The sequence below is a fragment of the Nicotiana tabacum genome, chromosome 11 (assembly GCF_000715075.1).
Source record: "Nicotiana tabacum cultivar K326 chromosome 11, ASM71507v2, whole genome shotgun sequence".
Lineage (NCBI taxonomy): Eukaryota > Viridiplantae > Streptophyta > Magnoliopsida > Solanales > Solanaceae > Nicotiana > Nicotiana tabacum.
The window spans coordinates 140,697,527-140,710,246 of NC_134090.1; the positions used below are offsets into that span (position 1 = coordinate 140,697,527).

General features: G+C 36.7%; 1 protein-coding gene across 1 annotated transcript; it reads right to left on the reverse strand.

Annotated features, from left to right (window-relative positions):
* Positions 1-8,486: 8,486 nt before the first annotated feature.
* On the reverse strand, positions 8,487-10,088 carry LOC107760854 (10 kDa chaperonin, mitochondrial-like). Its single transcript, XM_016578961.2, has 3 exons — positions 9,900-10,088; positions 8,872-9,011; positions 8,487-8,783 (listed from the first exon to the last, which is right to left on the reverse strand). The coding sequence occupies exons 1-3, from the start codon at positions 10,002-10,004 to the stop codon at positions 8,735-8,737; spliced, it is 294 nt and encodes a 97-aa protein (XP_016434447.1). The 5' UTR covers positions 10,005-10,088; the 3' UTR covers positions 8,487-8,734.
* Between the last annotated feature and the right edge of the window lie 2,632 nt (positions 10,089-12,720).

A 12,720-nucleotide genomic window follows, 5' to 3' on the forward strand; every position in this document is an offset into this window, starting at 1 on the left:
CATTTTTGTCATTTATTATCTATTTTATAAATTATTTATCAAATTAATTGGGTATTTAACAAATGGCCTCTTTTAATTTTGTTTTAATTTCGGACCTAGCCTAAATTTTACACATAGCCATATTAAAATACACATAGCCCAAATACCCTGATCCAATTTTAGTCGTTGATGTCAGAGATCAACGGTCCAGGATGTGGTTACCATTTTTAACTTCCCAAAACCCCCAAAACCCTACTTATTTCTCTAATTTTGCCGCCCCCAAATCCCTTCCCTCCTCTCTTCTCTCTCAGACGCTCCCCTAACCCTAGCCGTTGTCACCGGAAAACCCTCCGTTCCATGGGGTTTCCCTTTGATTTTAGGCCCCAATAGGCCTCTTACCTCTTCTAGTTGTTCGATTTCTTCATAGTTTGAAGGAATCTCAAAGAGACTCAACTCAGAGTCAACCTAAACTCTTCATTTCTTCGATGAACTTGCCTTGTGTTCATCGCTATATGTGTGAGTATTATTATCTTTATGATTATGGTTTGAAACTCTGGTTCTTAACTGAATTTTTCTCACCTCGTTCCATTTTTCAAAATCCTAATCTCTTCTTCTTGAGTCTGTTCATATCCATGTAGATCTGAGATGATTTTAAGTTTATCTGGTATTTTTCTTCAAAACCTTCTGTTTCTTCCTTATTATTAACCGATTTTAATGTTTTTCTAAAACTAGGGTTTCTTCTTTAAGTTCTCTGCAAAAGAGTTTTAAAGTTTCTAAGTGTTTAAATCTGATTCTCTTTACTGGTTTGACTGATTTTTCATGCCTATGTTCTAAACCCTAGGGTTTCTGCTTATTTCACTAATTATTTCAATATTTGCCCGTTATTTTCATCTCTGTCAATTAGAAGAGAATTGACTGATTTTATTAGGGTTCAAATTATTTTTTTCTGCCGAGATTGATACTTCTCTGTGATTCTTACCTATTTTCCTTATTTATGACTCCTAATTAGTATTACTTGCCTTAATTAGTTTATTAACCGGATTTATGGGATTTGATTGCTTTAGCCAACTCCTAGATGGTCTTTGATTGATTTTATTGCCTTGTTTAACCTCTAATTTGGCTGATAATTGATTCTCCCTAAGTTAAGGGATGTTTTCCGGATCCTATTGTACTAAATAGTTGGGTTTATCCCCAATTAACTGGTTGATTTTATTTGTATACATTATTTATGAACTCTATTATTCTTTGCCTTATTTGTTTTTACCTTGCTAAGTGCTATATAATCCCCTCATTCTGACTTCTTTCAAACACACGAACACACATAGAAAGACACATAAATACACACAAACTCTTGCTCTTATTCATACACACTCTCCATTGCAATTCTTTCTGTTACTTGTGTTTGTGGCACTGTCTAGCCGGCTAAAAGCCAAGGCTAGACTCTTGGATCCTATTTGCTTCACTTTCCTGTTGCTATCTCTTAACTGGTATGTCTCCACTTCTGCTATCATTCAAAAAATGCTATGTAATTAGACATATGTTCTTCCTGTTTACTACCAGCATGTCTATCTTTGTTATCATGTCCTATTCAATATGCTATGTAGTCAATATTTTGTAAATATCAACATGCCTCTATTTTCCCTTATGTTTCTGTTAACTAGCATGCTTTAACTCCTGTGAATTTTTCCTGTCCAATATGTTAGTGTGGTTAATACACTTTAGCATATTCCTGCTCGATCCAGGATACTTGCTCACCTGTTTCTCAACTAGCATGTTTCAATTCCTGTCCTGTTTTATGTGTTTACCTTAACAGGTTCCTAATTAATTCATGATTTCTATGCTCTCAACTTTTGCTACCTTTTCTGTATGACTGTCTGATCAGTAACTTGATCCCAGCATGTTGTTCTCTGTTTAATATATGTCTATATGCTCACCTAGTAATAGCTAATGAACTAAGTCAATCCCAGGCAATGTGAAACCTTATTTGAATTGATTGTGACTTTGTTCTGTCTATTATTTGACTACTACTCCATCTGCTAAGTGTGGTTTTGCTTGTAGTTCTTGTAATCTGGTAATATGTTTCTATTCACTTCTAAAATACAAATTGTTTTTTCCTAAAACTATCTCCTACTTCATATACTATTTTTCAACTCCTACTCTTAGATATCTAGGATCATGGCCCTCCAGTGTGAGCATTGCCTAGGAGACCATGAGACTCCTCCGAACTCTGACACACTGGGGTTGGCCTTTCCAAACCTGTTTACAAAAAACTGTTTTCTTTGAAAAGTTCTGGTGTGAGCATTGCCCGGGGTCCCTGAGGCCCTTGGGAACTTTGACACACCAGAAGCCCATTTGGTGTATTATGGACTGCCTGTTGGACTCCAGATTTGATTGAAGGTCTGACTTCCAGGTTTACTTTTGGGCCTGTCAAGGCTCCCTATAGTATAGTCATTTTCATTATGTGATTCTTTTGTTTTGGTATGTAATAATAATTCTTGTAAAAACAGATATGGAGTATTAGTAAAAGCTAGGAGGAATTTTATATATTTTGTTAAGTTAGGGTAGAAATCATGCCTATAGGTTGATGTGACGATTGTTTACTTATATGCATTAGAAACCATGTCTATAGGACTTATCTCATTCTTTAAAATCCTGAATTTTCATACTTTGCATCACTAGAAATCCTGTTTCTAAGTTGTTTCTCAATTCTGCATCAATAATCATGTTTTCAAAACCTTCATGTGTGCATTAGAAATCATGTTTCTAGGAATTTCCTTGTTGAACTCGCTTGGAAACTGATTAACGCTTTTACTCGCCTAGAAATCATTCCTATAGGAAACACATTTTAAAATCAGTTTTGACAACTTAGATATCATGCCTATAGGGAACGTGTATAAAATCAGTTTTTATGCTGTGAAATAACGTGTGTAATCAGTTTCAGCACCTAGAAAGCAGGCCTATAGGGTCTAAAGAATAAAAAATTCACCTGTTTAAATTAATCATTGATTTATAATTATGGTCTGATTAACGTTTAGATACTGTGTCTATAGGATTCTGCCTGGTTATCACCTAGGCAAGTCTGTAGGACAATTAAAATTGTATTTGTTTGGCTGCTTATAAACGGGCCCAGCTTCAGTAAGTGATAAATATCAGTAGGCAAATTGATAAGTATTTACTGCCTCACCTTAATAAAATTGCTGCATATTTCTTGCTCATTTAGATATCCTGCATATATGACCCTAATCGTTTAAAACTGCTTGTTTGAATAGCATTCATTTGTTTGTCTATTTGTGGAGGTAAATATGAGCTCTCTTAAGTGATCTTTTACGTGACAGTCCTACTTGTTTTGTTTGTCGTTTAGTTTTCTCCTTTAAGCACCATAGTTGAGTCTAGAACCACCTTAAATAGAGGTCCTAAACACCTCCAGGACCACAGGTAAGGGACGGGTAGTGCACGCATAGGATACGTATTCGATGTTGTTAGAACGCTTAGGTAATAATTAAGGGGAGGGTAATCGGGTAGTAAAGGATATGATGACATGTGTGCCAATGCTACGTGTGACACCTCTATTTGAGGAAGGTTCCCGAGTATTGCACAGAAGTGATCCTATAGGTTAATAAACCTAGGAAACCCTTTATTCCCATTTTAAAATAATCTCTTTTTGTTTAAATTACTTTACGACTAATTCGCTTAAATTGAGTTTGGCCGGGACCTACCGTTATGGACCTCGAGGGGTGCCTAACACCTTCCCCTCAAGGTAATTTCGAGCCCTTACCCAATCTCTGGTGATGTAAACTAGTACATGAGTTATTTGTTCTAGGTTCCCTAACGCACCTTAATCCGTTAGGTGGAGACTCTTCAAATCTCATACTCAATTCGCAAAAGGAAAGGAGTTGTCCCCAAAATATTGAAACCTAAACTCCGCAAGGAAAAAAGGGACGCAATACCTTGTATGGCACTAGTCCATAAATACTGAGTATTTTAGCTCGGGCCGTATTTTATTCCAACATGTCAAACTTGGCCGAAATTTCACTTTCTTTGACTTGTTTCCCCTCTCTCATTCACTAATTTACTCCTCACTTGTTTGAAATAGCATAATGCTTATAATCTCAAAATAATCCCATTCTCGAACTTACATCGATTAACTTACGATGAAACTTTAACATACAAAAATGCGAGATGCAACACTCACCTTCGTTGTGAACTTCACAGGTGATGTGTTGACATTCATAGCTTCTTTATTTTTATATTTGGGTACAAACTTGCTCCATTTTTTGACTTCTTACTTGTCGTTCCCTTTGCAAGGCTCATAGATATGTAACCTTTCATTTCCAGCGGAGGCCATGCTCAACTCCATGTCATGGGCACAAGCCGCAAGTTCTTCAATTGTGGTAGGCTTGATATCTTGCAAGATATAGCATAGTCCCCAATCCATGCCTTGGGTGCACATCTCTATGCCTGAAGCTTCACTAAGCCTGTATTTGCAGTTGAAGCTTGCATTCCTCCAACGATTGATAAAATCGATAACTGGTTCACCCTTTAGTTGACGAGTATTTATAAGTTCTATCATACTCACAGTACGTCTCGTGCTATAAAAGTGATTGAGGAATTCTTGCTCTAGTTGATCCCAGCTATCAACAGATCCAGCCTCGTGGTCCGTGTACCAATCAAAAGCATTTCCTTTTAATGAGTGGACAAATTGCTTGATGAGGTAATCTCCATAAGTCCCAGTATTGTTGCATGTCTCAACGGAGTGAGCCACATATTTCTTTGGATTGCCTTTGCCATCAAACTGTTGAGAGGTTGATAGCCAGGAGGCATCTTCAACATATCGATCCTTGAAGTGTACGGCTTTGCGTAGGTAAAGGAGGACTTGGAAGCGACTTCATATTTATTTTTTATAGTCCCTTCAATGAACTCCTTTAGTTGATTGATTGGAATCAACCCTTCCGAAGATACTGGAATTTTCTTAGTGGATGCAACTTGTCGTGGGGGAGGATCAATCTCTTGAACTTCTGGGAGATTGCCAGGTACATAGGTGGATTCTTCTTCCATCAAGATTCCCACCCTATCTGTTAGCTTGTCAATTATAGCATCTTTATTTTGCATGAATTTGGTCAAGCCAGTGATTGCTTCCGTCAAGTTTGCCAACTGCTCCTCCACAGATAAAGTGTTTGACAACATGGCTTGCATGATTGTTGTGGATGATGGAGAGTAGCATGGATTGTCACACATATTGATCCTTGATTGGCTCATGCTATGTGGTGTAAGTGGGGAGGATCTATCACTTGAAGAACATCATCTTCCTTCACAACAGAGTGCTAGGATCCGGAGAGGTCAAGCAGAGCAAGAGTTTTCTTGATCTTTTCAACAACATCGCCTCCTCCTTTGGGTGTGTTTGTGGAAGATCTTGCTCCTTTTGAGGATGAAGATCCGAAAATAAGGGTATATACGGACGGCACTTGGGGTACTTGTTGTCCTAGCGAGCTTTCTTTACTCCTCGTAATTGGTTCAAAGCTTCCAAAAGTAATATCGAGGATGCTTTCTACATCAGCATAGAACCTGGAATTAGCAATCTTGGTAGAAGTTGAACTGGAGTTGATTTTCTTTGAATCCATTTCGATGTTCTTAAACTTTGGTGATTGAAAAGTTGAGATGAGAGGTAGAGATTGCCCCACTGGGCGTGCCAGAATTTGTAGAAAATAAATTTGCATCGAGAAAATAAAATCAAGACCGAAAAATATTGCAACAATCGTAGTATTTGATTAAAAATATTTGAGTGTTACAATCTCTATAAATCCTCTAATTTTTCTTTCCAATAGTAAATAAATTCAAGGGCTTTCGAGCTTGATCTTGAATCTATATTTGTTTCCACGAACGATGATCTTGAGTTCAACTAGCACGAACTCTGATTTAAACTCGTACTCCTTGAACCTTGATTTGTTCTTCGTTCTTGTGCTTGAACTTGATCTCTTAAACTTGAACTTGATTGCTTGAAGCTTGAAACTTGTGGAGAAATTTGCAGCATTTGATCCACGAGCTCTTTCTTGCTTCTTGTTATAACTTCTGATGTCTTTTTTGAGTTATGAAGGCCCCTATTTATAGTTGTGGAAGGGAAGAGTTATGATAAGAACAAACTCTTTCCGACCAATCAAATTGAATTGTGACAAGGCCGTATTTGATTGGTCAGAACATGTCACTTGCGCACGTGGTGCGGTTTATTGGTCTTTTAATTTGACTTGGCATGCCTTGTCATTTTGACATGTGGCATAATCCTATTGGCTCTTTTGTTTGACTTAACATGCCACGTCATTTGACACGTGGCACCAAACTAGGCCTCTAGAAAGATGACTACTTGGACCTAATGAAGTAGGCTCATCACTTTACCCCAATTAAATTGGCTAACCCAATGGATTAAGACTTATTTATTTAATCCATATATATTGAACTTATATAATTAATTTAATTATATTAGCCCATAATATTTATTTGGACCAATATATCTTGAATTTAAAATATAGTCCAAAATATTTTATTGAATTTAAAATCAATAAATTTTGCATGCCTACAACATGTACCACGCATATATCTCACGCACAGGCATATATGGATGCACATGTGATACACATTTGATACAAGTATGATACATATGTGATACACAAATGATATATAGTATGATACACATATTTTTTTTTCTGTTCATCATCTACTTCAAATTTTCAATTCATACCACCTCAAAAATCCACCAAATCATCTCAAAACTAAGATTCAAACTCTACCCACTTAAAAAAAAAGCAAAATTTGATTTTTTTTTGCTACAAATAGCTAATTGACTAATATTAATAATATTTTATAAATTTGGCCAATTTTTATAATAAACTACTTATAAATGGACATAGCTGATAGTTTCCATTATACATCTCTATAAAAGTTGTCTTATATAACATCATATCAATGTCACATATATGTTTTGTTGGAATCGATTTTTTTCTTCTTTTTTTTGCTATATTTATCTTTAACATCAACATCTATCATTATATGATCTTTGTAAAATTACTCTCTATAACAGTCTTACTCAAATATCTATATATTTATTAATTTATAATAACTAAACACAATCTATTAATTGCATTTTATTAGCAACATAACTTTAATATATTTTGTAAGTTCCAACGAGGAATCCAAAACGTTAAGCCCTCCTATTAATTTGGAACAAGAGAAACTAAAGGATGAAGTTGAAAACTTTTCTTATTACGCCGTTTTCCCGCGTCTTTCATTGTTTCAATAATTAATATTGTATTAGATTTTCAAATTAAATAATTTTACCCTTTTTAATGGAGTAGTACATTTCATAACATAAACAAATTGAGAACGTGAGTTTTTGAATATTACGTTTATAACAGCCATATAAGACATAAATCTCAAATGTCGTTATCACCAAAAGATTATAACAAACTAGACTGATAGAGTTTTGACTATAGTAAAAATTTTGCAATGAAGCAAAAAGGTCAAATAATGCATTCGAAGAGTTGTTATTTTGTGTCTTTTAAGTTCTATGCTTGAAAAAAAAAAAGCTTTATGCTTTCGAAGAGGTCAGTTGAAGATAACTTTTATCCTTATAGGGGGTGCGCATAAAAAGGGGTCACATCAATGTTAATCAAGTCGATCGTCCATAGAAGAGTCAAAAAAAAGTTAAACCTATTTATCAAATATGAAAAAAAATTAATGAATTGACTCGATAAAAATTGCTATTTTCTAAGTGATTATCTGAAAACCACTTTGATTAAAATGCTTGTCAACATAAGCAATGTTTTGGCCAAAAAAGCTGTCGCCCTTGAAACCACAATTCTGAAAGTTCTATTCAAACCAACTTTGATTCGGAAAACAAATATTGACAAAAATTTATTATTGAGACCTCTTAACGGCAGCTTACCTAACTCTCTACAAAATTTATACTAATAACTACCAACCATCCAACACGATAATAGACGCCAACAATCAAATAACAAATTTATACTACCAACGAACCATCCAAAAACGATAATAGACGCCAGTAATCAAATAACAATAAAGCTCCATAAAGCGCAGACCGATTTCCGGCAGCTAACATAAAAGACAGCTACAAGCACTATTATTATTAGTATTAGTATTAGTATTATTATAGCACTGCTCCTACACCCTTTTCGGATGTTTGATCTTTCACTCAATGCTATCATTACAAGAAGCAAAACAGGCTGAAGATAGCTTTTTAGTTATCACAGGATATCACTCAACAGGACATTTGCAAAGAAGCACAATGAAGGGAAGAAGAACGTCCCACACAAATTCAGTCATATTTCACATTAGCTCCATATTAGATAAACCAAGAGTATTTCATACAACACCCTAAATAGCATATGACCAAATTAGGAAAAGAGAAACAAGGAAGAGTTCAACACGCCCAAAAATAAAGGTGTAAACATATGTTTGTGAGGATTCTCTCTCTAGACAACTATGTTAGAGCTGCATTTAGGAGATAAAAGTAGATACTTAAGTCTAACTTGGGAGATTCATCATTTTCAGTTGCAGAATACAAAAAGTTTCCAAGTCACTCAATGCTAAAAACAGAATGGCAAAGGTTATTCAACTATCACTGCATTAGAGATTAAAAACACTTCAACAATTCCAATATTCAACCAAAAACATCCCAAAATAAACCCCACTTCCCCTCAAGTTTAACCTCAAGGTTTGAATGAACTCAAATATATAGATGATCTCAGTCATGAAGCGTCCCCAAAATGTCCTCATCCCGGTACAAATGAAACCTGCCAGAAAATCATCAAGAATGTTAAGAAAATCAATGAAGTTCAAAACTTAGCAGCAATACAAGGTCAAGTAATAAAATGTACTCACTCTTTCTCCCCCAACTTGACTTGTGTACCACCATACTCAGGCAACAAGACAGTGTCACCTTCCTTGACAGCAGTGGGAATCAAGTTTCCTGACTTGTCACGCAGCCCTGGCCCAACAGCCACCACCTTACCGGAATTCAGCTGAAATTGACAAACACCAACAGATCCCAACTTTAGGTAAGATTCAAAACAATCAAACACTAGCAACAAATCAATCAACTAATCAACTGTCTCAATCAAAAACAAGTTAAACTCAGCTATATCTCTCCTATATTTGTTCGCCCACTGCTATTAAAATGCAAAACGAGGGATTATACTTGTGAAGCCATGTGCTTCACGCGCAAAGTGATCTTGACTAGATGCAGTCAGTTCTCTGAATCACAACTTTGAGGAGTTGAATTAATATAGGCATTATCATATATTGAATAAATTAGTTTTTTTAAAACGCAATTTGATCCATCATAATAATTTATAACGTCAAGGAGTTGAATCAGCATATGCATTACTGTGTATTGGATACTAAAGATATCCGTTATAACACTGAATTTACATATGTTTAGTATCGCTTAATGTCATAAATTGTGAGCGCTACACTTCTCACTTATTGCTTCAAGCCCCAGACCTCACACTGGTTCCTTTGTGATCCGTTTCAGTCAAACGCCTCGAAACACTTAACAGGTTCTCCAAATTTAACACTTAAATAACACAAAATACCCCCAAAATATCCCCGATCCAACCAAACTAATTGAGTTCTTGGCTATGCTATGTGAACCCTAATTTTACTCATTATCTTACTCGAACCGATTTCGTTCGAATACTTACAAATCAGAAGTTTTCAAAACTAAATGTTCTCTAATCTTAAATTTATTCTACCTATAGAACTGATAACCAAATTATGTCTCCAAATATGGAAAACGGCAGCAATAATAAAACTACGATGAATATTCAATAGTATAATAAAACACAGAGCGAATTAATCATTCGATTAGTCGACAAAATTATACGTTTCAGAAATTAAAAGTGACTGACCTTAGAGGACTTTTCAGGGAGAAGAATACCGGCATTAGTTTTAGCAGGGGCGGTGATTTTCTCGATCAAAACCCTGTTGAGTGTTGGGAGCAAACGCTTCGCCATTTCTGCTTTTGTTTTTTTGTGTGGTAGTGAAAGAGCAGAGACCAAAGGTTTATATGGGAAAAGGGTTCACGAATTGAGTAGAAGGTTCTAGTCTCCTCCTTGGGGTTTAGGGTTTTAACAGGGCATTTCCAAATGGACTGGGTTTAGCAGAACCGCATTTTTTATATTGGGCCTTGCCTGGCCCAGTTTCTATATTTAGTTGGGAATTTTACAGCCAAATTGAATACAACGGCATACGCCTTATTTCTTGAATTTTGATATTTGAATACGACTGAATTCAATATAATAAAATTGAATACAATGTAAGATATATAAGAACAAATACATCCGAATTGAATACTTTGCATACAACCGAATTGAATACAGTGACATACATTTATGACAAGAAATTAGTGGGACGCGAGCACTATGTGGTCAACGACGGCGAACTATGTGAGGAAGGCGGCAAGAGAGGTGCTAGGGATATCGAAGGGTTTTTCAATCAGGCACCAAGGCGACTGGTGGTGGAATGACGTAGTCCAAGATAAAGTGGAGGCGAAGAAGTTAGCATAAGCGAAGTTGGCAGCGAGCACAAGCGAGGAGGAAAGGAGAGCGAATAGAGAGAGGTACAAGGTGGCAAGGAAGGAGGCAAAGCTAGCGGTCATGGAGGCTAAGAATGCAGCATTTGGCCGCCTATACGAGGAATTGGGGGAGAAAGGTGGGGACAGGAAGTTGTTTCGGCTGGCTAAAGCGAGAGAGAGGAAGGCCCGGGATCTGGACCAAGTAAGGAGCATCAAAGAGGAGAATGGTAGAGTATTGATGGGAGAGTCCCAAATTAAGCAGAGATGGCAAACATACTTCTATGGTCTTCTAAACAAGGAGGGGGACCGGGATATAGCGCTCGGGGACTTGGGGCATTCGGAGAGTCTCCGAGATTTTAGGTATTGCAGGCGCATTAAGTTGGAGGAGGTCGTGGGGGCTTTGTGCAAGATGAGTAGGGGTAGAGCGACCGGGTCAGATGAAATCCCGGTTGAGTTTTGGAAGTGTGTGGGTAGAGCAGGATTGGAGTGGTTGACTGGGTTGTTCAATGTAATTTTTAGGACGAAGAGGATGCCCGGGGAGTAGAGGTCAAGTACAGTGGTACCGTTGTACAAGAACAAATGTGATATCCAGTGTTGTAAGAATTATAGGGGTATCAAGTTACTTAGCCATACCATGAAAGTCTGGGAGAGGGTGGTGGAGGTGAGGGTGAGGAAGACGACGTCTATATTCGACAATCAATTTGGGTTCATGCCGGGTCGCTCCACTACGGAAGCTATCCACCTTATGAGGATGTGGACAGTCTCAATGTTCATGTAGTTAAGCGCATTACTCCACACTCCAAGCATTTTTCCACATTGTGTTTGGATGATGATACATAAATATAGCTATCCGAGCCACTTGAGAAGTCAAGGAATAAGGAACAAGATACCTGCATTCTGGAATTCTTCTTACCAGAAAGTCGGGAATACACATCTCATCTAAATGCCAAGAAGTGCAAAATACTACATTATTTTATTGGGTTAGTGAGATGCGTTCCACCACCCCAGGATCATGATCATAGAGCAGAATCAAGTCCAATTCATAAGTTCAAAGTGGAGGTAGAAAGTGATTTGCGTCGTGCCGCGACGTTAAATCAAGCGCTTGTTGGGAGGCAGCCTAGCTTTACTACTTTTTTTTACTTTTATTTTTTTATTTTTTTTAATTATATTATTTTTGTAGTATCAATTTTTGATTTTCTAGGAGCATGGAAAGCAAAGTTATTGGAAGGATGCAACAGCGAACCAGATGGTTGGAACTAAGTATGAGGTACTCGCACGAAGGACCAAGCGTAGGAGAAGTCCGAGTACCCCATGAGCTGCTAGTGCTTCGGCCTTTGACCTACCAGGGATTTTCTTTTACCCTCTTATTAGTTATGATGTACATTGGGGACAATGCACAATTTTAAGTGTGGGGTGAGGAGATTGTCTGGGTGACTTTCTATACTATTTTAGTTGTGTTAGTTTAATTAATTAATTTTTTCTTGAGGGATTTAAGTCTTAAAAAAAATCTTTGTAGGTAGTGTAGTAATTTTCCCTTGATTTTTGTGTGTCGCGGTTCTTTTCCAAGGGTTTTGTTTGAACCGGAAGTAGTTAATTTTATTTTTTTAGGAGTAGGAACTAGTGTGAGATGGATTGAATTGCAGCAATATTTCTTAACTTTGTTATGCCTTGAGAATAGTTAGTACTCTAGTTATAACGCTTAGGCTCAGTTTTTGACTCTTGTATAAGTATCTTCAATTGTATGATCTTAATTTTGTTTAACTGTTTTGATTAGAGTATCTTGATGAATCCAATCTTGAGTGAGTTATGTGTCATGTGTGTGTGAGATTTGGGTGTTATTCTGTGCATTGCATCTGATGCCTAGAACTTGCCCCGTGTTTTTGCAAAGCGAAATAGTAGTTTTGTTCAGTCTTGGAAGTGATATAGGCATTTCTTTGTTGAGCCATATATATATATTACCCGCCTAATTGTTATGTATCGTAGTTAACCTCTTTGAGCCTGTAATCTTGTTTCTTTGGCAACCACATTATAAGCCTTACCCAATTGTTTGAATTAACTATCTATTTGAACCTTTTCACCTGTTATGAGCACTTGAATTGTTATGAACTTTGTAAAAGTTAAAGTGTGGGGTGGTTGGTTCGGTTTTTGAGGGGAAC